The 26,614-nt window shown below is 39.5% G+C and overlaps 1 protein-coding gene across 1 annotated transcript in view; it reads right to left on the bottom strand.

Annotated features, from left to right (window-relative positions):
- LOC126412898 (E3 ubiquitin-protein ligase SH3RF1) overlaps positions 1 to 26,614 on the bottom strand; it is a 236,679-nt gene that overhangs the window by 93,941 nt on the left and 116,124 nt on the right. Inside the window, exons 10-11 of the mRNA XM_050082789.1 lie at positions 25,831 to 26,021; positions 15,831 to 16,102 (exon numbers count right to left, since the gene is read on the bottom strand). Coding sequence (XP_049938746.1) covers positions 15,831 to 16,102; positions 25,831 to 26,021 — 463 coding nt within the window. The remainder of the gene's footprint in view (positions 1 to 15,830; positions 16,103 to 25,830; positions 26,022 to 26,614) is intronic.

Below are 26,614 nucleotides of genomic sequence, written 5' to 3'. Positions count from 1 at the left end.
GATACCTACTTCTAAGTTACTCACGTCGGCAGCTGCTCTTGATTTGAATTCTGGAATATTTACTTCATATTCTTTGGTGAAGGGATTTCGGAGGGCTGTGTTTAGTAATTCTGCTTTGGCAGGACTATCGTCAACAGTATTTCCATCACTATCGCGTAGAGTAGGCATCAATTGTATCATACCACTAGAATACTTTACATATGACCAGAATTTCTTTGGATTTTCTGCCAGGTTTTGAGACAAAGTGTCATTGTGGAAACTAATACAAGCATCTCGCATTCAAGTCTGTGCTAAAATCAAGTCTCTGTAAATGATCCCTAATCTTGGAGATTTTGCATTCATTTAAATTTGACCTACATAATGTAAATAATTTAGGCATAAAGGAGACCACTCACCAAACAATAGACATTTTGAGTCGTGTGCTACAAAAGATGGTTATTCAGGCTTCTGACAGGTGGTCACATTACTGTGATTGAACAGTGTATACATTTAAGGAAGCCTTATCTGAAGGTATTTGTCTGGAGTGTAGCCCTGTCCGGAAATTAAACGTCGACAGTAAGTAGTTCAGACAAGAAGGGAATAGAAGCCTTTGAAACAACTATTGTAGAAGAATGCTGAAGATTATATGGGTAGTTCATATGAAAAATGCAATGGCATTGAATCGAACTGGGGAAAAAATAAGTATACAGCATCACTTTACTAATAGAAAAGACTGGTTGATAGGACACTCCTGCAGCTTTAGGGAATTGTTAATTTCGTAATGGAAGGAAGCGTTGAAGGGTAAAAATTGTAGGGGAAACCATGGTTAGAATACTGTAAGTACACTAAAATGAATGAAGGTTGCAATAGTTATGCAGACATGAAGAGGCTCATACAGGATAGACTAGCATGGAGATATGCAGCAGACAAGTCTTGGGACTGAAAACACAAACAACAACAACAACAACAACAACAACAACGGAAGCAGCAGCAGGAGGTCCTGTTGAAGGTGGTATATCATTGCTCTCCTCCATCCTTTGGAGTGACTTGCACAGCCAGTTGTAAACCTACATACGGTATAATGCGACTCTGAAACAGGGTGCAACTTGGCGTTTTTTCACATCATAAAAATTGCCAGAGGCGAAAGAAGTAATAAATGTCAGCCAGAAGCAGTAGGATTGACCAGACATCAAAACCAGTATCTTTGGAACCACAGCCAGGACATGTCAAAACAACTTAATGCTGCCATTTTTACTATTAGAACAGCACCTACAATAAGCGATAGTTTGACATGAAAAGTAATTTACTTTGCTTATTTTCATTCACTTATGACATGTTGTTGTTGTGCTCTTCAGTCCAGAGACTGGTTTTATGCAGCTCTCCATGTTACTCTATCCTGTGCAAGCTTCTTGATCTCCCAGTACCTCCTGCAGCCTACGTCCTTCTGAATCTACTTAGTGTATTCATCTATTCATCTCTTTGTCTCCCTCTAGAATTTTTACCATCTACACTGCCCTCCAATACTAAATTGGTGATCCCTTGATGCCTCAGAACATGTCCTACCAACTGATCCCTTCTTCTAGTCAAGTCGCGCCACAAATTTCTCTTCTCCCAATTCTATTCAATACCTCCTCATTATTTATGTGATCTACCAATTTAATATTCAGCATTCTTCTGTAGCACCACATTTTGAAAGCTTATGTTCTCTTCTTCTCCAAACTATTTATTGTCCAAGTTTCACTTCCATACATGGCTACACTCCTTAGAAATACTTTCAGAAAAGACTTCCTGACACTTGAATCTATACTCAACGTTAACAAATTTCTCTTCTTCAGAAACGCTTTCCTTGCCATTGCCAGTCTCCATTTTATATGCTCTCTACTTCAACCATCATCAGTTATTTTGCTCCCCAAATAGCAAAACTCATTTATTACTTCAAGTGTCTCATTTCCTAATCTAATTCCCTCAGCATCACCCGACTTCATTCGACTGCATTCCATTATTCTCATCTCGCTTTTGTTGATGTTCATCTTATATCCTCCTTTCAAGACACTGTCCATTCCGTTCAAATGCTCTTCCAAGTCCTTTGCTGTCTCTGACAGAATTACAATGTCATCGGCGAACCTCGAAGTTTTTATTTCTTCTCCGTGGATTTTAATACCTACTCCAAAGTTTTCTTTTGTTCCTTTACTGCTTACTCAATATACAGATCGAATAACATCAGGGACAGGCTAGAATCCTGTCTCACTCCCTTCCCAACCACTGCTTCCCTTTCATGCCCCTCGACTCTTATAACTGCCTTCTAGTTTCTGTACAAATTGTAAATAGCCTTTCACTCCCTGTATTTCAGCCCTGCCACCTTCAGAATTTGAAAGAGTATTCCAGTCAACATTGTCAAAAGCTTTCTCTAAGTCTACAAATGCTAGAAACATAGGTTTGCCTTTCCTTAATCTTTCTTCTAAGATAAGTCGTACGGTCACTACTGCTTCACATGTTCCAATATTTCTACGGGATCCAAAATGATCTTCCCCAAGGTCAGCGTCTACCAGTTTTTCCATTCATCTGTAAAGAATTCGCGTTATTATTTTGCAGCAGTGACTTATTAAACTGATAGTTCTGTAATTTTCACATCTGTCAACACCTGCTTTCTTTGGGATTGGATTTATTATATTCTTCTTGAAGTCTGAGGGTATTTCGCTTGTGTCATACATCTTGTTCACCAGATGGTAGAATTTTTTCTGGGCTGGCTCTACCAAGGCTGTCAGTAGTTCTAATGGAATGTTGTCTACTCCTGGGGCCTTGTTTCGACTTAGGTCTTTCAGTGCTCTGTCAAACTCTTCACACAGCATCATAGCTCCCATTTCATCTTCATCTTCCTGCTCTTCCATTTCCATAATATTGTCCTCAAGTACATCGTCCTTGTATAGACCCTCTATATACTCCTTCCACCTTTCTGCTTTCCCTTCTTTGCTTAGAACTGGGTTTCCATCTGAGCTCTTGATATTCATGGAAGTGGTTCTCTTTTCTCCAAAGGTCTCTCTAATTTTCCTGTAGGCAGTATCTATCTTACCCCTAGTGAGATATGCTTCTACATCCTTACATTTGTCCTCTAGCCTTCCCTGCTTAGCCATTTTGCACTTCCTGTCGATCTCATTTTTGAGACGTTTGTATTCCTTTTTGCCTGCTTCATTTACTGCATTTTTATATTTTCTCCTTTCATCAATTAAATTCAATATTTCTTCTGTTACCCAAGGATTTCTACTAGCCCTCGTCTTTTTACCTACTTGATCCTCTGCTGCCTTCACTACTCCATCCCTCAGAGCTACCCATTCTTCTTCTTTCCCCCATTCCTGTCAATTGTTCCCTTATGCTCTCCCTGAAACTCTGTACAGCCTCTGGTTTAGTCAGTTTATCCAGGTACCATCTCCTTAAATTCCCACCTTTTTGCAGTTTTGATCTACAGTTCACAACCAATAGATTGTGGTCAGAGTCCACATCCGCCCCTGGAAATGTCTTACAATTTAAAATCTGGTTCCTAAATCTCTGTCTACCTCTACATGGTTATTCTACAATTCGCACTTAAGTGTGGCAGAGGGTTCATCAAACCATTTTCATACTACTACTCTACCATTCCACTCTCGAATGGCGAGTGGGAAAAAGGAACACCTAAATCTCTTTGTTTGAGCTCTGATTTCTCTTATTTTATTATGATGATCATTTCTCCCTACGTAGGTGTCTGTCAACAAAATATTTTTGCATTAGGAGGAGAAAGTTGGTGACTGAAATTTTCTAAACAGATCTCGCCGCAAAGAAAATCGCCTTTGTTTCAGTGACTGCCACCCCAACTCGCGTATCATATCAGTGACACTCTCAACCCTATTGCGCAATAACATGAAACAAGCTGTCCTTCTTTCCACCTTTTCAATGTCCTCTGCCAATCCTACCTGGTAAGGATCCCACACTGCGCAGCAATACTCCAGCAGAGGATGGACAAGTTCAATGTAGGCTCTCTCTTTAGTGGGTTTGTTGCATCTTTTAAGTGTTCTGCCAATAAAGTGCAGTCTTTGTTTCGCCTTCCCCCCAACATTATCTATGTGGTCTTTCCAATTTAAGTTGCTCGTAATTGTAATAACTAGGTATTTAGTCGAACTGACAGCCCTTAGATTTGTGTGATTTATCGTATACCCAAAATTTATTGAATTTCTTTTAGTACCCATGTGGGTGAACTCACACTTTTCTTTGTTTAATGCCAAATTGTCACTTTTCACACCATACAGAAATTCTCTCTAGATCATTTATATAATCTATCTGAAACCTTCCAGTATCTCCAGGCCTCTTCTGTACACACAACCTTCTCTCATGATTCTTGAACCAAGTGTTAGCTTTGATTAAGTTATGCTATGTGCAAAATTCTACCAGGTGGCTTCCTCTTTCATTTCTTACCCCCAATCCATATTTACCTACTATGTTTCCTTCTCTTCCTTTTCCTACTATTGAATTCCAGTCACCCATAACTATTAAATTTTCGTCTCCCTTCAGTGTCTGAATATTTTCTTTGATCTCATCACACATTTCATCAATCTCTTCATCATCTGCAGAGCTAGCTGGCATATAAACTTGTACTACTGTGGTAAGTGTGGGCTTCATGTCTATTTTGGCCACAATAATGTGTTCACTATGCTGTTTGTAGTAGCTTACCCGCACTCCTAATTTTTTTATTCATTATTAAACCTTCTCCAGCATTACCCCTGTTTGATTTTGTATTTATAACCCTATGTTCCCCCCCCCCCCCCCCCCCCCCCATGAACCATGGACCTTGCCGTTGGTGGGGAGGCTTGTGTGCCTCAGCGATACAGATAGCCGTACCGTAGGTGCAACCACAACGGAGGGGTATCCGTTGAGAGGCCAGACAAACGTGTGATTCCTGAAGAGGGGCAGCAGCCTTTTCAGTAGTTGCAAGGGCAGCAGTCTGGATGATTGACTGATCTGGCCTTGTAACAATAACCAAAACGGCCTTGCTGTGCTGGTACTGCGAACGGCTGAAAGCAAGGGGAAACTACAGCCGTAATTTTTCCCGAGGGCATGCAGCTTTACTGTATGATTACATGATGATGGCGTCCTCTTGGGTAAAATATTCCGGAGGTAAAATAGTCCCCCATTCGGATCTCCGGGCGGGGACTACTCAAGAGGATGTCGTTATCAGGAGAAAGAAAACTGGCGTTCTACGGATCGGAGCGTGGAATGTCAGATCCCTTAATCGGGCAGGTAGGTTAGAAAATTTAAAAAGGGAAATGGATAGGTTGAAGTTAGATATAGTGGGAATTAGTGAAGTTCGGTGGCAGGAGGAACAAGACTTCTGGTCAGGTGACTACAGGGTTATAAAAACAAAATCAAATAGGGGTAATGCAGGAGTAGGTTTAATAATGAATAGGAAAATAGCAATGCGGGTAAGCTACTACAAACAGCATAGTGAACGCATTATTGTGGCCAAGATAGATACGAAGCCCACACCTACTACAGTAGTACAAGTTTATATGCCAACTAGCTCTGCAGATGACGAAGAAATTGAAGAAATGTATGATGAAATAAAAGAAATTATTCAGATTGTGAAGGGAGACAAAAATTTAATAGTCATGGGTGACTGGAATTCGAGTGTAGGAAAAGGGAGAGAAGGAAACATAGTAGGTGAATATGGATTGGGGGACAGAAATGAAAGAGGAAGCCGCCTGGTAGAATTTTGCACAGAGCACAACATAATCATAACTAACACTTGGTTTAAGAATCATGAAAGAAGGTTGTATACATGGAAGAACCCTGGAGATACTAAAAGGTATCAGATAGATTATATAATGGTAAGACAGAGATTTAGGAACCAGGTTTTAAATTTTAAGACATTTCCAGGGGCAGATGTGGACTCTGACCACAATCTATTGGTTATGACCTGTAGATTAAAACTGAAGAAACTGCAAAAAGGTGGGAATTTAAGGAGATGGGACCTGGATAAACTAAAAGAACCAGAGGTTGTACAGAGATTCAGGGAGAGCATAAGGGAGCAATTGACAAGAATGGGGGAAATAAATACAGTAGAAGACGAATGGGTAGCTTTGAGGGATGAAGTAGTGAAGGCAGCAGAGGATCAAGTAGGTAAAAAGACGAGGGCTAGTAGAAATCCTTGGGTAACAGAAGAAATATTGAATTTAATTGATGAAAGGAGAAAATATAAAAATACAGTAAGTGAAACAGGCAAAAAGGAATACAAACATCTCAAAAATGAGATCGACAGGAAGTGCAAGATGGCTAAGCAGGGATGGCTAGAGGACAAATGTAAGGATGTAGAGGCCTATCTCACTAGGGGTAAGATAGATACCGCCTACAGGAAAATTAAAGAGACCTTTGGAGATAAGAGAACGACTTGTATGAATATCAAGAGCTCAGATGGAAACCCAGTTCTAAGCAAAGAAGGGAAAGCAGAAAGGTGGAAGGAGTGTATAGAGGGTCTATACAAGGGCGATGTACTTGAGGACAATATTATGGAAATGGAAGAGGATGTAGATGAAGATGAAGATGAAATGGGAGATACGATACTGCGTGAAGAGTTTGACAGAGCACTGAAAGACCTGAGTCGAAACAAGGCCCCCGGAGTAGACAATATTCCATTGGAACTACTGACGGCCGTGGGAGAGCCAGTCCTGACAAAACTCTACCATCTGGTGAGCAAGATGTATGAAACAGGCGAAATACCCTCAGACTTCAAGAAGAATATAATAATTCCAATCCCAAAGAAAGCAGGTGTTGACAGATGTGAAAATTACCGAACTATCAGCTTAATAAGTCACAGCTGCAAAATACTAACACGAATTCTTTACAGACGAATGGAAAAACTAGTAGAAGCCAACCTCGGGGAAGATCAGTTTGGATTCCGTAGAAACACTGGAACACGTGAGGCAATACTGACCTTACGACTTATCTTAGAAGAAAGATTAAGGAAAGGCAAACCTACGTTTCTAGCATTTGTAGACTTAGAGAAAGCTTTTGACAATGTTGACTGGAATACTCTCTTTCAAATTCTAAAGGTGGCAGGGGTAAAATACAGGGAGCGAAAGGTTATTTACAATTTGTACAGAAAGCAGATGGCAGTTATAAGAGTCGAGGGGCATGAAAGGGAAGCAGTGGTTGAGAAGGGAGTAAGACAGGGTTGTAGCCTCTCCCCGATGTTGTTCAATCTGTATATTGAGCAAGCAGTAAAGGAAACAAAAGAAAAATTCGGAGTAGGTATTAAAATTCATGGAGAAGAAATAAAAACTTTGAGGTTCGCCGATGACATTGTAATTCTGTCAGAGACATCAAAGGACCTGGAAGAGCAGCTGAACTGACTGGACAGTGTCTTAAAAGGAGGATATAAGATGAACATCAACAAAAGCAAAACAAGGATAATGGAATGTAGTCGCATTAAATCAGGTCATGCTGTGGGAATTGGATCAGGAAATGAGACACTTTAAGTAGTAAAGGAGTTTTGCTATTTGGGGAGCAAAATAACTGATGATGGTCGAAGTAGAGAGGATATAAAATGTAGGCTGGCAATGGCAAGGAAAGCGTTTCTGAAGAAGAGAAATTTGTTAACATCCAGTATTGATTTAAGTGTCAGGAAGTCATTTCTGAAAGTATTCGTATGGAGTGTAGCCATGTATGGAAGTGAAACATGGACGATAAATAGTTTGGACAAGAAGAGAATAGAAGCTTTCGAAATGTGGTGCTACAGAAGAATGCTGAAGATTAGATGGGTAGATCACATAACTAATGAGGAAGTATTGAATAGGATTGGGGAGAAGAGAAGTTTGTGGCACAACTTGACCAGAAGAAGGGATCGGTTGGTAGGACATGTTCTGAGGCATCAAGGGATCACCAATTTAGTATTGGAGGGCAGCGTGGAGGGTAAAAATCGTAGAGGGAGACCAAGAGATGAATACACTAATCAGATTCAGAAGGATGTAGGTTGCAGTAGATACTGGGAGATGAAAAAGCTTGCACAGGATAGAGTAGCATGGAGAGCTGCATCAAACCAGTCTCAGGACTGAAGACCACCACAACAACAACAACAACAACCCTATGTTCACCTGACCATTGTTCCTCCTGCCACCGAACTTCATTAATTCCACTATATGTAACTTTAACCTATCCATTTATCCACTTATGACCTACAGTATTATATTTTGGGGTAACTCTTTCCATTCTCAAAGGGTATTTATGGCTCAGAAATGGGCAGTTCGGCCAACATGTGGTGTTAGTTTGTGAACCTCTTGTGAGCCCCAGTTCATTAGACTGGCTATCTGACACTGACTTCTCTATATATTCTTTTCACTCAGTTAATACTAGACAGAAACCCAATCTGCATTGACTCTTGTGCAGAAAGGTGTGCAGTATTCTGCAGCATTCATTTTCAATAAGCTACCACACAAATTCAAAAATCTTAGCAGTACCAATTAAGGTTTCTCGGGTCTCCAGCCGAGTGGTAGCATTGATATGTCACGACGTTTCGGGAATTGTCATACTACCCATCTTCTGGCGAGTGACTTCGCCAGAAGATGGGTAGTATGACACCTCCTGAGACATCGCGACATCATCAATGCTACCACCCAGCTCGAGACCAGAGAAACCTTCATCAATAGTTTACGCTGGGAAACCCTACAGTCACATCTTAGCAGTAATCCACATGCTTTCAAATCTAAACTGAAGAGTTTCCTCATGGGTCACTCCTATTCCATCAAGGAATTCCTGGAAAAATTAAACTAATTTCTGTGTTACATTTTTTATTGCATTTATATAAACTTATAGTTTGTCATCTAGTTAGGATTCTTACACCTTTTATTTTATGTATTATTACTTTTCTGTTGTAATTTCTTGTACTGACATGTTACATGATGATGATTTGCTCCTCAATTTGGTCCAACAGAACTAGATGTGTAAAGAAAAAAGTAGATACCACATACATTATTAAGGCGAGGATGGCCAATGATCCTTTCAGTGCATATGCACAGTGAGCTCAAACTCTTACGGGAATTGACGAAATGCACTGAGTAATGAGGATGATAATGGGCAAGGGACACTACATCAGTAGTGGGTGGATAAGTTGAAAATTTTGGTCTGACAGGATGGGTGCTGGGGTAGTCCATGCAAGTGCGATAACCACTGTATCCAGATGACTTGTCAGTGCAACTGCCTCATAAGCAGAAGACCCAGGTTCAAATCCTGGTCCATTACAATTGAAGTTTGTTTCACTTAAATTTAGGTATTCACATAAAAAATTTGGAGGCATTACTTTTCAGCACTTTCTCGTAATTCTCAACTACCTGCCCACATCAGTTCTCACACCCCACCCCCTCCCGCCTCTCTCTCTTTTCCCATCTCCCAACACCCTTCACTCCGTCTTTCTTCTCCTCGATCATCTCGTGCTCCCACCTCTCCGTCTGTCCATCTTCTCCCTTTATTCTCTGTCCATCTCATCCCCTCCCTTCCACTATACACCTCCTCCTCTCATCCCTCTCTGCTCAGCCACAACCATCAGCAAGTATACCCACTGGAATGCATTACAATACCACTTGCACAATACCCCAATTACCCAGGGCACCCTAAAGGTCAGGGGCTACCAACCCTTTTTACACTTACCCCTATTACTGTGGAGTTCTTACCCCCACAGCACTACTTTCCAGACAATAAATAATGTGTGTGCCAAATTTGGTTAAAATCAATCTGGTGGTTTACAAGGAGATGTAGAACATAAACACTTACATCCATTTTTATGTATGTACTAGCCTTTTACCCGCAGCTTTGCCCACGTCATTGTACGTTGGATATATTTCACACACTCCTTATTCTCTGTCATTTTACACCACATGACCTGAGAGAGGATGTTAAATATACCTGTAATATTCAAAATATAACTTCATACTTTTAAAGCACGCCATGTCAATTAAATACAGGAAAGAAATACCAAAAGGTAGTTATAGAGCATTTTTACATGTCACACCCTTCTCATTCCCATTCCCACCTTTAAGGATAGTACAACGTCACAGTGCTTCCAGCTGTCTTCTGAATGAACTTCGTTTTCTGCCTGCCCACTACCCTTCTCCATCTTCCACCTACCTCCCACATCTCCTCCCCTCTCTCTGCTCAGCATTCTGCATCAATAGCCCACCGAATGCACTGTGATACTACCCACGCAACATGCCTGCTGTCAATCATGATAGCCTAGATGTCGCCCCCTCCCCCCACCCCAACACACACACATTCTTATTTATTTACATGATATATAGATAGGGTGTCCATTTCATTTTCATTGAAAAAGGGGATATTTAAAATAAATTAGAGAAAAACCTGGGACAATGAAGAAAAAAAACGGGACATAAATATTGTATTGACTAAATTTAATACACATACAAGTTTACCTTTACAATGTGCACTCAGATGATCCCAAATCACTTTTTACAATTATTCTACCACACTATCACCGTACTTTTCACTTTTATGTACTTTATCAAGAAAAGCATTTTCGTTTGAAATTGTATAATAAAAGTCAGTACACGATACAACATGAAAGTGTGTTTTGACAATGAGCAAGGCTCTCCCGACCAAAAAGAGTTCACTAACTAAAACACACACTCCACAGCAGCATTTGACCCAGGAATTGCCAGACAAAACTCCACCAAATGAATCATGTTTTTCATATTAATGTTTTTACATTTTAAATAAGCAAATATTTTACACCACGTTGCACTAACACTTTCTTTGTCTCCTTCTTCACTTTTTATAAAGTCCTGTGCACATGAAAATTCATCGAACAGTTCGTCTTCATCAACAGGAAAATTTGGTACAATACTTTTGACAAAAACACGACAGTCCTGAATATCCTTCCACTGTAGCTTCTCCTTTTCAGTATTAACCCAGTCAAATGCTTTAAAAGATGTGAGAAATGGTAAACACCATTCTTTAATATACTCAATACAAGAGTCATAGAAGATGTCAGCGTGAATATGAAATTGTTCTACAGTAATTTCACCCTCTTCTTCCAGCATTCTTAGAGTCTCATGTACAAAGGATGTGAGAAATCTTTCAGATTTTCTACATTGTAATTTGCCCAATAATTTGATAAACTTTCACTATTGTGATTTATTGTTTCTCAATACATTTAGTTGTTGTGGAGAAAGAGTTTAGCTGGCTAGCAAAAAAATGTAGAAGAACAATAGACACAGGGTTATCAAAGAATTGTTTAAGGATAACAGGACATTTATCAAGGGAAATGAAATATGATTTCAAAGCAGGAAATATCTCTACAATTCTTTCCAACGCTGGTGGCAGAGCCACCTTGTCTTGCTGTGCCCAAGTACAGTTTTGTATTCAGTTTCAGTAAACTTACAGAATGACTTCAGAGATTCAACCCTTACTGTATATATGTGGAAATGCTGGTAGATTTTGTTTACTATTAATTGGCAGTCGATGAGTAGGCAATCTGAGCCACTTTGTAAGGAATTGTGCATCACATGTGCTGGACAGCCAACACCTATTGTATTATTCACTGTGTTCTGTTGCAGTTTATAGAACAAATTGTTTTTTCCTTTCCTCTGCTTACCACCAAAATTGGTGTTAGTGTTGTCTGCAGAAACTGCAATCACCTTTCCCTCAAGGTCATATTTCTTTAAAACCTCCAGCACATAATTCTGAAATAAATCTGAATTTTCTCCAGCTAAATTAACCAATTCAAGTACTTTCACCGTGATGCCATTTTCAGGGTGAAAATACCTGATAAGGGGAGGAACCAACTTCAAATCCAGATGATTCGACGTATCAATCATTACAGAAATGAATCGAGCACTTTTCAGTTCATTAAAAACCTGCTGAGCTGCATACGGTGCAATAACATTTGAAATGATTGCATTACATTTTGTGTGTCCACATGTAAATTTAGGATTGAAAAGTTTTTTAACAACTGCTGTAGTACAGTCCATTGACTTAAAGCTATGGTTATGCATTGCACTGTGGTATGCAAATGTAGCTTCTTGTGCTGCCAACTGCCTATCCATTTCTATTACTGATTTTAAGTTTACATAGTAGTCACTCACGTATTTATTTGCTCTTTTCCTTTGACCACTCATGCGATGTTTCATCGTCTTAATGTGATTCACAATGTCAAACCTTCCACCATGACCAATAGAAAATTTTGATCTGCACAACGTACATTCTACAGTTTCTCCACAACCAGTGATAAAAGGAAACTCGCTTTTTATATTCCTGCTAAAATTACACTTTCGTTTTGGCATAATGAAACAGTGATTGCACAGTGCAAAACATTAACAGTGTGGTGACGAAAACCAGAGAGCACGTATCTGTGGTGTAGAGTATCTCTGGACTGAAAGGACAGATTCAGTGGATCGATTTAGAAGAGAAGAATCTTCGTTGTTATTTGTAACCTATAGTGCATTTAAAATTACTTGTGATTTTTGACAGTTCGGTACATGTTTGGGGTATGCTGAAAGGCATCACACGCTTCCTAGCATAAATAATTGCGCAGTTAATAGCAAGTCAAACAACCAGTAGTGTAAAATACTCTAGCCAAGTGAAATCATAAAAAACGAGACATTTGAGCATCCCCAAAAAAACTTTCAGGACAGCGGGACATTTTGGCAAAAAACAGGACTGTCCCGGGAAAAACGGGACTAATGGACACCCTATATATAGATAATGGATTACAGAAAAATTATCAGGACACATTTTGCATATTTCTCACAAGGTTTTAAATAATGAATCATTTTTTTCGGAAATGTTGGTATCAAATGATGTTTTTCGAACAAGTAGCAGCTGTTCCCAACTTTGTGCCTTGAAATAAAGGTTAATTCTGCTGAGCAGAGCTTTGGGTTGTTCTGCAGAATACAGCTTATATGTTTCTCCCAAAGACACTCTCTGTTAAGTTTAAGGGTGTCCTACCCATCCCTATATAATTTTCACATTCCACTGCTTACAACAAAAGGGAGTCACCAGAGCAGCTTAACCTTCACTGTTGAATCCCTGCCTCTGTATATCCTTGTTGTGCCTCAATGTTTTGATAGTGTTGAGGATACTTACTTTTTTCTGGCATCTGCAGTTCTATCCATTGCAGAAAAAGAACGTTAACTTATAGATGTCTTGCTGAAGTGTACTAGAATACCGCACCACCTAGCTAAAGTTTCACAAATGACTGGAGCAAGTGAGCAACCAAAACATGTTCCACTTCCTTTAGTCACAAATAATTTGCTAATGGTACTTGTGGGATAAAGTGTGATTTGTGAATAATTGTAGCATATGAGTCTTAAAACAGCTTAATATGAATTTAGTGTGCAATTTATCATGCACACAATAGGAGTAAGAGGTCAGGGTAAAATTGAGGAAACTTGGTGCATCCAACTCCAATCTAAACACAAGGATAAAAACAGTGGAAATTGAGGCAATGTTACACACGTAATTTCAGTGGAGCAAAGTACAGTAGGATGTTTACCTACTGACAGTAAAATTTCTCTGACACTTAAGAGTAACAAAATATTCTAAAAAATGACACATTTTGGAGAGAACTTTAACCTGGTATAGCCCCTAAACTGTATATTTTTGGAATACGTAAGTGCAAATGTAAAAACTATAAATATGAAATAATATAAAAAGGACAGACTGCAACTCACAATATAGCGGAGATGCTGAATTGCAGACAGGCACAACAAAAAGACTGTCAAACAAGTAAGCTATTGGCCAAAAAGACCTTCATCAGAATTAGGCAAAAACAAACACACACACACACACACACACACACACACACACACACACACACATTCTATGGCTCCCGAGGCCAGAGTGCGAGCAGCAATGCAAGACAGGAGAAGAAATCTGAAAGTTGGCGGTAAAGAGGAGGCTGGTGTGGGGAGAGGGAAAGAGGGAAGATAGGGATGAGGTGGAAAGAGGATAGGGCAGCTTAGTACAGTCAGGAAGTTAAGAAAGAGGGCGGGTAGGGGGACGCAGTGGAATGAAGGGAGCTGTGTAGTGCTAGAGTGGGAACAGGAAAGGGGATAAGTGAGTGTAGGACAATGACTAATGAAAGATGAGGCACGGAGGAGTATGGGAGTGTAGGATATACTGCACAGAGTGTTCCCATATTCAGAAAAGCTGGTGTTGATAGTAAGGATACAGACGGTACAATCTGTGAAGCAGTCATTAAAATGAAGAATGTTGTGTTGGGGAGCATCCTCAGCAACTGGGTGGTCCAGCTGTTTCTGGCTAGTCTGTTGGTGGCAATTCATGTGGACAGACAGCTTGTTGGTTGTCGTGCCTTTGGAGATCGTAATTACCTCCCAACTTTGCACAGACATATATCTTGTGTGCCTTATCTCTCCAGTCATCCCCACCTCCCAAAGTCCCACCACCCAGCCACAAGGGCGCATTCTCCTCATGAATTAGTACCACACAGGAATGGAGCAACTGAATCACATTCTCTGCCAGGGTTTCAACTACATCTCAGCATGCCCTGAAATGAGAAATGTCCTACCCACTACCATTCCCACCTCTCCTGCAGTGGTATTCCACCGCACACCGAAACTACACAATATCCTTGACCTTTGCAACACACCGCACACCGAAACTACACAATATCCTTGACCTTTGCAACACAACACTTGCTCCCAAACCCTTTTCTCACGGCTCATATCCCTGTAACAGACCTAGACGCAAGATCTGTCCCATACATTCTTCCATCATCACCTACTCCAGTCCGGTTACAAGCATCACCAATCCAATCAGAGGCAGGACTACCTGTAAAACCAGTCGTTTGATGTACAAGCTAAGTTGCAACTTCTGTGCTGCACTCTACATGGGCATGACAGCCAACAAGCTGTCTGTCCGCATGAATGGCCACTGAAAACCTGCGACCAAGAAACAACTGGACCACCCACTAGCTGAGCACACTGCCCAACACAACATTCTTCATTTTAATGACTACTTCCCAACTGCACTTAGCTGCCATATTAATTTTTAAATATGGTTTACATCATAATATTTGTTTTTTGCTCTTTGAACCCTGTGATTACCATATCATTCAGTTCTATTGAAGACACACAACTTCTCTCTTCAGGTTGCTATATTTCATTTCTGAGATGCCTCTATTTCCCCTCATCAACCAAGTTGCCAAAGTCGTCAAAGCTAATTTACAGCCAGGAAGTTTCATAACAGTGCACACTCCACTGCAAAGTGAAAATCTCATTCTGGAAACATCTCCCAGGCTGTGGCTAAGCCATGTCTCCGCAATATCCTTTCTTTCAGCAGTGCTAGTTCTGCAAGGTTCGCAGGAGAGCTTCTGTAAAGTTTGGAAGATAGGAGACGAGATGCTGGCAGAAGTGAAGCTGTGAGGACGGGGCATGAGTCGTGCTTGGGTAGCTCAGATAGTAGAGCACTTGCCCGCGAAAGGCAAAGGTTCCGAGTTCGAGTCTCGGTCCGGCACACAGTTTTAATCTGCCAGGAAGTTTTAAAGCTAATTTATAACCTACATCTTTACTGCAGGGTTGCTGTGGCTGTAGAGAAGTGCAAAACAGCAGGAACTGTTAAAAAAATTACTTGTTGTTGATTCACATGATTAGTACTTAATTTTCAAATTGAAAATTGTGTTTGAAACAAATCACCAGTAAATTTGACTGTGAATGCAAATATAGTAGAAAACAAAAACAGTGAATTCACAACTAGTTGCTGATCTTTCCAGAACTATCATGTTGCATTCCCATAAATAATATTTTCCCTGTTATTCGAATGCAGCAATACCCACATCATTAATTTCTATGAAAGATACTTGCCTTATCTCTCGAGGCTGCTGCTGATGAAACATGAGCAAAGCGTACAGGTGTGCCCGTCACTGCAGTTACGTCGGGAGCACCGTGAGCAGCTGATGTAACTGATGAGATGATGGAGTTAGCACTGTTGCCACTTCCAGCACTGGATGCCGTTGTGTCGGCAGCACTCGCAGGTGTCAGCCACGAAGCGACCACACTCGAGCTGCTCGCACGATGCCCTGGGCTTGTCGATCGTGGCGGCAGCTCAGGCGGGTGGAGAGCACTATTTGTGCCAGCTGCAAGGGCAGAGAGAAACACTGTACTTACAGCAGAGCCCTAATGTGAACACAGGAGCAGTTCATTTATTAGCAATTATCTCTCATTCATCATGCAATAAATATCTAGAATGTAATTTTCTTCTGTAAGTTTTATCTTTTGACAAAAGAAACAAGAATGTACTTATACCTACAGGATACTTTTCTGGATATTCAGGCTGACATATGCTTTTCATTAAGTAATGTTGCATCAGCATCAGCAGTATGAAATGTATTGCAGCCGTCAGCTGACGATGATACTATCCTGACATATTAGGTGTACTGTTAGCCTTTGTCATGTTTACAGTGCAACAGACATCAGCTGCATGACTGGAATCCATTCCACTTATTTTCGGGCACTCTGCAATTCATACCGCATCCTCACCACAGGCATATCATATTCGATATCTGAGAGCACTGGGGATGGGATTTATTTAATTTTATGTTTGTCATTCCATGAAATATTACATAATATTAAACACTATATTATATTGTAGATACAGTAAATATTCTGTGTAGTTCTTAAGAACTAAATTTTACATAATGTATTTGTAGACAGATAGTGTTCATGTATGTAACACGATTTAAAAAACATCAGCTCACATTTATTCCAACGTACTTCTCAAAAAATCTTTTTTGCACAAGAGCAAAGTTTCTTGTGCTGAGATCCTTCTATGAAACATTCTTCCTTTACGTGTCACATCTAATCTGGGTACAATTTCAAGATATAACATTCACCAACTAATAAAAATGCAAAAATTTTGAACTATCACATGGTGAGCTACTTCTTCCCTTCTGGAATGGAACATCAAGCAAAATAGTTAGGGTCCTGGGAAGAAGAACCATAAGACTTATTAAAAAATCATGAACTTGAGAAATCAGCAATTTCTAAAGTCTCAAGAATAAACACAGAATAATGTTTGATGAAACTGAAATTTTATCCTGCGTTTAAGGAAACAGAAGAAATTAGAATGTGTGAAAATAAATTTAACTGCAACAGAGGCTAAAACTGTAGTAGTGCAAGGAAGCAAGCTCTGACTGCTGGAAGACAGAAATAGGCTGAACTGCCTACATTCTAACAAAGCGGGTGGCACCACTGGTGCAAACATGGACACTATCTCTGGAAATACAACATACACTGATCAATCACAAGCCGTCTGTGGGCTATAAATAGTTACCATGACAGCAGTCACAACAGTCAGTTATTCCTAATGAAGGTGACAGGTTATTTTGTTGAAAGCTCAAAATTGTATCCAGATTTGAGGTGGTAAGTAAACTGAGAATGTTTATTCATGTTTCTTGGATGTTTAAAATTTTGATTTATCTCTACTACTGTTTATTGCCTCGAGAAGTGTTTCACTTCAGTTTATGCTGTGTACTGTAACTGAATAGGTAATGCACTATTTCTGAAAACGTGAATTTATGATTTGCATTGTGACAGATTTCTTCGAGTGTGCTTTTTTTGTGGCACTGTGACACTTTAATATAATTGGTTGTGTAGTGTACCTTGTTTTGGAGTAATCTTGCCTACACCAGAGTCTATGTATGTAATCTCACAGTACAAAATATTAGTAACCTCTACAAGAGTTTATGGTTCACTTAGGGGGGCCGTCGATGGTGTAGAGTTGGCAATAGATGATTGTGTGACCCTGTACCACTAGCGTATGTCACAGCAATGAATTGGTATGCATATGCCTATCATTTGTGTGGAATCAGTACAACAAAATGAGGATGTGACACAATGGTAGGAAGCAGCTATTGTGATCAGAGGGGCCATGACCATACAGTGAATGTAGTTGCCCAATTTGTTTGTGTATCAATGAATCATTACAACAGTCATCATAAGAAAGTTCTAATTGACAGGGACCAGACACAAGTGTCTCCATGTCAATGACCATCAGTTTCGAGTCCAACAGGTATTGTACCCTTGCTGTCTGTGGATACAGGTCCGTCTCGCAGTTTCCGACGTTGCGAAGGAAACTGTATGCAATGACATTTGGAGTTCGGTGCCTTGCAAAAGGTCATTGTTCACAGCAACACATAAAACTGAAACTTCAGTGGGCCAAATAACATAGAAACATAAGAGCAGCAGACTGGGGACATGTAGTGTTGTCCTGTAAGTAATAATTCTGCCACTTTTCAAATGACACAAGGTCTCAAGTGCACCAACAGCTCAACGAGGCACTTAACTCACAGTGTGTGCGAGACGTAGTTCAGGCCGGATTTCATTCTGTGGTGTTCTGCAGGTGTTTTTTGTACAATTCCTTGGGCCCACTCATTCAGGTTACCATAAACATGAACCAAGAAGTTTAATTGAAAACTCTCTGTAAACAAGCATGACCCTTTCTTCTGCACCTTCAAAATGAGTACGCAATCAATGCTCCCATCTTCCAAGATGACAAAAGCCACATTCACATGGCTGCACACATACATTCGTTGTTTGACGAACATGCTGGCACCCTATCACACCTCTAATGGCCTGTTAATTGCAGATTAGTCATGTGGAAAACATCTGGGACTAGTTGGAGCAATAGGTGAAATAGTGCAACCAAAATCCCCACAATTCGGCATCTCGAAAGGCTCTAATCACCAATGATTGCCTATAGCTGAAAATGGCACACCTGAAGAAAATTGTGGACACTATTCCTTGGCCATATTGATACCAGTATAAACACTACTGGCAGTGTCACACAGTGTTGGTGTGATGGATGAGAACAAGAAAATACTGATCATACATAAAATCAATAACTACATGGGTCGAAGGCTTCTATCCACTCACTCATCAACTAGTGTCGGGTGGCAATAGAAGACAGCAAAAGGAAAGCTGAAGTTTGAAACTTCATTCTTAAGAAATCATTCATGCAGAGGATCATATGAACATATCATCGTTTGACTATTGCACAGACTACCACGAAGGATATAGCAATAGACATCCCTGGTGTAAAGAGGCAACTGAAAGAGTTGAAAACAGTTTACCACGTTATACAGGGAGTATTCTGTGGCACTGGCCCCTTTGCTTTGTTAATCTCAAATCTCTCGCACAGGAAAAAATTGCAGGCGGCTCCTGTATATAAGAAACGTAAAAGAACAGATCTGCTTAATTACAGACCAATATTCTTAACACTGGTTTGCTGCAGAATTCTTGAACGTATTCTGAGCCCGAACATAAAAAATTCCTTGAGACATAAAAGTTTCTACCCACAAGGATGTGACAGGTTGTCATGTCTTTGTATGAAGCAATTGCATAGCAATTCGAATTCACGATATCCAGTGACTTATGGTGCTATATGACAAGTTCATTTATTTCATAGAAGCGTATGGGGCCTGAAGATGGCAAAATGAAATGAAAAAACTGGTTGCTTTCAGAATAAAATAATATATCTTAAAGCATATGGCTGTCGGTGAATTTTATTGACATTGAAAATGACAAAATTTTTAGTTAGTGTGATGAATGGCAATGTGCTTCAAGTATATAAAAATGTAAAGTAATGCGAATGAGTAGAAAAAACATCCTGTAATGTTCAACACAGCATTATATGTGTGCTGCTTGACACAGTCACATTGACATTTTAGGGGCAGATATAGACTCAAACCACTATTTATTTGTTATGAATTGAGGAAATTGAAAATGTTAGGAAATTAAAGAGATTGATTATATAATGTTAAGACAGAGCTTTTAGACCCAACTGTAAAACACTTCCAGAGGAAGATATGGACTCTTCCCACAATTTATTAGCTTCAAAATGCAGATTTCAAATAAAGAAATTGCAAAAAGGTAGGAAATTAAAAAGATGGGACTAGATAAGTTGAAAGAATGCAGAGGTTACTGGGAGTTTGGGAGAGAGAGCATGTGGCAGTGCTTGACTAGAAGAAGGAAAAGGATTACAGTAAAAGATGAATAAGTAGCATTAAGAGATGAAATGCTGAAGGCAGAAGAGGATGAAATAGAAAAAAAGACAAGGCCTAGTAGATATCTGTGGATAACACAGGAGACATTGAATTTACTTGATGAAAGGAGAAAATATAAAAATGCAGCAAATGAAACAGGAGAAAGTGAATACAAAGGTCAAAAAATTTGAGTGACAGGCAATGCAAAATGGCTAAGGAGGAATAGCTAGAGGAGAAATTTAAGGATTTAGAAGCATATTTCAATATGGGAAAACCTTACATAGCCTACAGGAAAATTAAACAGGCCTTTGGAGACATGAGAAGCACCTTATGAATATCAAGAGCTCAGACAGAAAAACAGTTCTAAGTGAACAAGGGAGAGCTGAAAGGTGGAAGCAGTGCATAGAGTGTCTATTAACGGGAGATGAAATTGACGGCAATATTACACAAATAGAAGACATTTTAGATGGGAGATACGATACTGAAAGAAGAATTTGACAGAGAACTGAAAGACCTACATGGAAACAAGGCCCTGGGAGTAGACGACATTCCATCAGAACTACTGATGGCCTCTTCTACCTGGTGTGCAAGATGTATGACACAGTTGGAACACCTTCAGACTCAAGATGAATGTGATAATTCCAATTCCAAAGAAAGCAGTTGCTGATGTGTGTGAAAATTACTGAACTATCAGTTTAATAAGTCATGGTTGCAAAACACTTGCACATACTCTGTAAAGAAAAAGGGAAAAACTGGTAGAAGCCAGCCTGGGGGAAGATCAGTTTTGAGTCCAGGGAAATGTAGGAACAAGTGAAGCAATAGTGACCTTACAAATTATCGTAGAAGATAGGTTAAGGAAATTCAAGCCAATGTTTATAACATTTGTAGATTTAGGGAAGTTCTGACAATGTTGACTGCAGTACTCTCATTGAAATTTTGAAGGTATCAGGGCTAAAATACAGAGAATAAAATGCTCCTTACATCTTGTACAGAGACCAGATGGCAGTTAAGAGTCTAGGGGCACGTAAGAGAAGCAGTGATTGAGAAGGTAGGGAGACAGGGCTGTAGTTTATCCCTGATGATGTTCATTCTGTACAATGAGCAAGCAATAAAGGAAACTGAAGAAACATTAGGTGTAGGAATTAAAGTTCAAGGAGAAGAAATAAAAAAAAAATTCAGGTTTGCCTTTCACATTGTAATTCTTTCAGAGACAGCTAAGGACTTGCAAGAGCAGATGAAGGGAATGGATAATGTCTTGAAAGGAGGATATAAGATGAACACCAACAGAACAAATCAAGGATAATGGAATGCAGGCAAATTAAATCAGGCAGAGCTTGTGGGAATTAGGTTAAGGAATAAGACAATGCAATAGATGACTTTTGTCATTTGGACAGCAAAATAACTAATGATGGCTGAAGCAGATTAGATTAGATTAGATTTACTTTCATTCCAATTGATCCGTAGTGAGGAGGTCCTCCAGGATGTGGAACATGTCAGAAAAACAACAATACATGACAAATATTTAAACTAAAACAAATAAGCTAATGTACCATTCCACAGGTCCCAAGTGGAATGATCGTCATTTTTTAATGAACACTAAGAGTCATTTTACAAATACTATTGCACTGAATTTAAAATAAAAAAGTTTTATATTTATTTATAAGGTAAGAAACATGTAATACAACTACTGTAATACTTATTTACAATGAACACATTACTGCACTGAAATGGTGCAGAAGTTAGATTATACTTACACACACACACACACACACACACACACACACACAAATTTTCAGTGAACACATTACTGCACTGAAATTGTGCAGAAGTTATGTTGTACTTATATACAAATCAGAGATGATATAAAATGTGTGTGTGTGTGTGTGTGTGTGTGTGTGTGTGTGTGTGTGTAGGGGGAGGGGGTAATAACTGCAGAGAGATACCAAGTGAAGAATATAGTATGCAAATTCAGAAGGGATACAAAAAGGAATGAACACATCTGCTTCGTAGTGGGAAGGCAAATACTTGTATTCGTTTTAGCGTCAGAATTTTGGGAAAGTGTAGCTCATCTATAAAGGAAAGTGTACAGAATGCTTTTGTGACCCATTCTCAAGAACTGCCCCCTTGTATTGTGAAGCAATTCATTATAAGTTGTGGCTTTATGGATTTTTATTAAATCAATGTGTAGTCTGAAAATTTTGGAGAAAGGACAATTGCAACAAAACAATACATTTTGTGATACACAACTGCTTGTCAATTGTATGTTTCATTGTACATACCAAAATGCATTTCTTAAAGAACTCTTAAATTACAGGGTGATTCAAAAAGAATACCACAACTTTAGGAATTTAAAACTCTGCAACGACAAAAGGCAGAGCTAAGCACTATCTGTCGGTGAATTAAGGGAGCTATAAAGTTTCATTTAGTTGTACATTTGTCCGCTTGAGGCGCTGTTGACTAGGCGTCAGCGTCAGTTGATGCTAAGATGGCGACCGCTCAACAGAAAGCTTTTTGTGTTATTGAGTACGGCAGAAGTGAATCGACGACAGTTGTTCAGCGTGCATTTCGAACGAAGTATGGTGTTAAACCTCCTGATAGGTGGTGTATTAAACGTTGCTATAAACAGTTTACAGAGAATGGGTGTTTGTGCAAAGGGAAAAGTTCTGGACGGCCGAGAACGAGTGATGAAAATGTAGCACACATCCAGCAAGCATTTGTTCGCAGCCCAGGAAAATCGACTCCCAGAGCTAGCAGAGAGCTGCAAATTCCACAATCAACTGTATGGAGAGTCCTACGAAAAAGGTTAGTTATGAAAACTTATCGTCTGAAATTGGTTCAAGCACTGTCTGCAGCTGATAAGATTAAAAGAATCGATTTCTGTGATTTTATCCTTGCTCAAATGCAAACAGATGAATCTTTAGTTTCAAAGATTATGTTTAGTGATGAAGCAACTTTCCACACTAACGGGAAAGTCAACCGTCACAATGTCTGTATATGGGGCACTGAGAATCCGCGGGAAACAACTCAGTATGAACGTGACTGGCCTAAGGTGAACGTTTTCTGTGCCATTTCAGCCAATAAAGTTTTTGGTCCCTTTTTCTTCGAAGGTGCTACTGTAACTGGACTACAGTATCTGGAGATGTTAGAGAATTGGCTGTTCCCTCAGCTCGAACAAGAAGCACAACAATTCATATTTCAGCAGGATGGAGCGCCACCACATTGGTACTTATCTGTCCGTAACTACCTGAACGTCAACTACCCGAGGCGATGGATCGGCCGCCAGGCAGCCCGTGACAGAGCACTTCATCACTGGCCTCCAAGAAGCCCTGATCTTACCCCCTGCAATTTTTTCTTATGGGGGTATGTTAAGGATATGGTGTTTCGGCCACCTCTCCCAGCCACCACTGATGATTTGAAACGAGAAATAACAGCAGCTATCCAAACTGTTACACCTGATATGCTACAGAGAGTGTGGAACGAGTTGGAGTATCGGGTTGATATTGCTCGTGTGTCTGGTGGGAGCCATATTGAACATCTCTGAACTTGTTTTTGAGTGAAAAAAAACCTTTTTAAATACTCTTTGTAATGATGTACAACAGAAGGTTATATTATGTTTCTTTCATTAAATACACATTTTTAAAGTTGTGGTATTCTTTTTGAATCACCCTGTATAATTTGCCAATGTTAACAAATTTTTACATCAATTAGTTAATTCATTATAATGAAATGGAGAGGGAAGGGAGAGGAGAAAATAGGAGGAGGAGGAGGAAGAGGAGGAGGAGGAGAGGAGGCTATTAGTGTTTAACGTCCCGTCGACAACGAGGTCATTAGACACGGAGCGCAAGCTCGGGCGAGGGAAGGATGGGGAAGGAAATCGGCCGTGCCCTTTCAAAGGAACCATCCCGGCATTTGCCTGAAGCGATTTAGAGAAATCACGGAAAACCTAAATCAGGATGGCCGGAGACGGGATTGAACCATCGTCCTCCCAAATACGAGTCCAGTGTGCTAACCACTGCGCCACCTCGCTCGGTAAAATATGAGGAGGAGTAATGTAGCAGTGTCACTAGTATTGAGAGGGATTGTTACAATTACTTAACCTACATACGCATTAAGCATTGTCTGTAGCAACTGGCTCAGTCAACTGTGTTGGCAGAACCAACCTCTTAGAACATACATCTTCGTAATACTATCAACAATTATCTTGTGAACAAATGTCCACATGACAGTCACAAAGGTCTGAACAATCATCGGCACTTCCAGCAGAATACAGTAAAAACCCCTAGCTAAATCAAAGAGTGTTACGGAAATATCCAGTTTATAAATTTAATGTCATCTGCATAGTGTGAGGGGGAGAAAATAACTAAGTTTGCAAAATACAACAGGACATGGTTTTGGATGATCATCCATAACTTTTTGATTGCAAACAGCTGCTTACTTAGTGATTTGTGGGAAAGATATCTTACAACAAAAAACAAGAAAAAATTTTTGTTTTTAATTATTGGTGTGTTACTGATTTTATATAATCTGTATAGTTTGACGTCCTGTCTGTGAAAAAAATCTCTGCAGGAGCAGATGCAGGAGTCTCGACATCAGTTATACAACTCACACCAAAATACATCTAACTGTACCTACATTGTTCCAGGTGAAGGTGATAAAGTCAGGCTCAAGAATAGGAAAAAAAAAAAAAAAAAAAAAAAAAAAAAAAAAAAAAAAAAAAACCACACAACTAATTTTAACATAATGATGAATTTGATTTTCAGCTGTATTTTTGTGCAAATCAAAATCGCTAACTGTATTTTGTACAGTAGAATTCACTACAGCAGGCCATTAAGAACAGTTGTCAATGTACTAAACATCAATGAATGCTTTTAAATTATTTACTATTGTATTAGGAGTCTCAAAGAAGAGAAGAAACAAAAGAAGAAGATGGAGGAATGATAAAGTCTTTCAATTAATATTTCACACCAAATTAAAATTTTAAGCATTGACTGATCATCATCATCATCAGCAGCAGCAGCAGCAGCAGCAGCAGCAGCAGCTTTTGGCACAGTTATCTTCCCAGATTATCTAACACAAGCAGAAATTAGTGTCCCAAGTTCAACCAAATTTATTCCACACCAAGCTGCCTCTATACAAATGTACTGCTTCCAAGAATGTTTGTTATTGTTTAAAGGTAAAATAAAGTCAACAGTTGCCTTTCTGCTTGGTTTTAAAGTTCTGGAGGAGGGAAAAACGTTTCCTTCAAGTGATGTCACAGGCATAATTGTAACAACTGTTTTTACTGCCACATTTATTTTGATTATGTGTATTATTCATGTACTTCAGGACATCACCCACAGAAATTTATCGAAAGATCATTTCACACTCACAAAATTTTCTAACAAAGCTGTTCAATTTTTTTAAAAGACAACAAGTTTTTCAATTATTTTTGCACACTATTCCACGAGCAAAAATTAAGCTAAAAATATTTTCACCTGCATTAGTTTTTGAAACTATTCATGAAACTATAATTTCTGAGAAAAATGTATTTTTCACTTTACCACTGTTAATGAAACTTGTCTGGCTATGTGTTATACCATACTCTATTATTTCATCATTCAAATTTATTCTATTTGCATGTTGTAAATTTACATCACCTAAGAAATACCAACAGAGAAAAACTTTCAATATCAATTAAATGTAAATAAAAATGATGAAACTAATAAGAGATGGTGTTTCATCTTACTTATAGCATACGTTCGTGACACCCAAGCAGAATCTACATTCAGTGACTCCACAAACCCAAATAAATTAAAGCAGAGAGATCAATCACTAATACTCACTCAATAAGTCTAGTGCAGGTCCATGTGACTGCTGCTTAGGACTATAGGGCAGGGTGGCAGGTCCTTGCCTGGAACGAGTGTAACTTCGAGGTTCCAAGGGTGGAGTTCCATTTGCTCGTGGGGAGCTACTGCCCGTGCCAGAAGCAACACGGACCGCACAGCGCAGCTGGTTGTGCAGACTAGGTAGTGCTCTGAAGATAAGACACAAATATAAAACATGGCATGTTCCTAGAAAACAATGTAAGCTAACTTCATACTCTACCATAATGTCACATGCTAGCTAGACCTGAGGGTAAGTCAATAAGTGTCTACACTTTTGTTAATTATCTAGAACAGCTTAGTGCTCTAGCCAGCCAATAGATGGCACTATTCTCTTTACTTGTAGCAGGTCACATCAGTTCACTTTGTGCTCTTGTGGAGTAAACATAGTTATGCCACTTTTCATTTGCACAGATGAAGAACAGAGTTCTGTAAATCATTTTTTGTTGTCTGAAGGCGTGCCAAGAGCTGAAGTTCATAAAACTTTTAGCACATTGTTTTCCCATGGAGAAATGTTCACCAGAGGACTGAACAATTCAATTGTAGCCAGAGAAGCAAGAAGACCAAGGAAAGAGCAGGAACGGATGTCCAGTCATATTACTGTTGTCAACATTTAACAAGTTGTTAACCTGATTCTGCATAAGTGATAAGTGACTTTTGACAAAGTGAAAAACTAAATACACATTAGTCATGGTTCTGCGTGGCGTCATTCATAACAGGCTCAGCTTTCATACAGTCTGTGTGG

Source organism: Schistocerca serialis, chromosome 7 (genome assembly GCF_023864345.2).
Source record: "Schistocerca serialis cubense isolate TAMUIC-IGC-003099 chromosome 7, iqSchSeri2.2, whole genome shotgun sequence".
NCBI classification, from domain to species: Eukaryota; Metazoa; Arthropoda; class Insecta; order Orthoptera; family Acrididae; genus Schistocerca; species Schistocerca serialis.
Note: the sequence above shows the minus strand (reverse complement) of the source record. Positions and strands in the feature narration are given on the sequence as shown.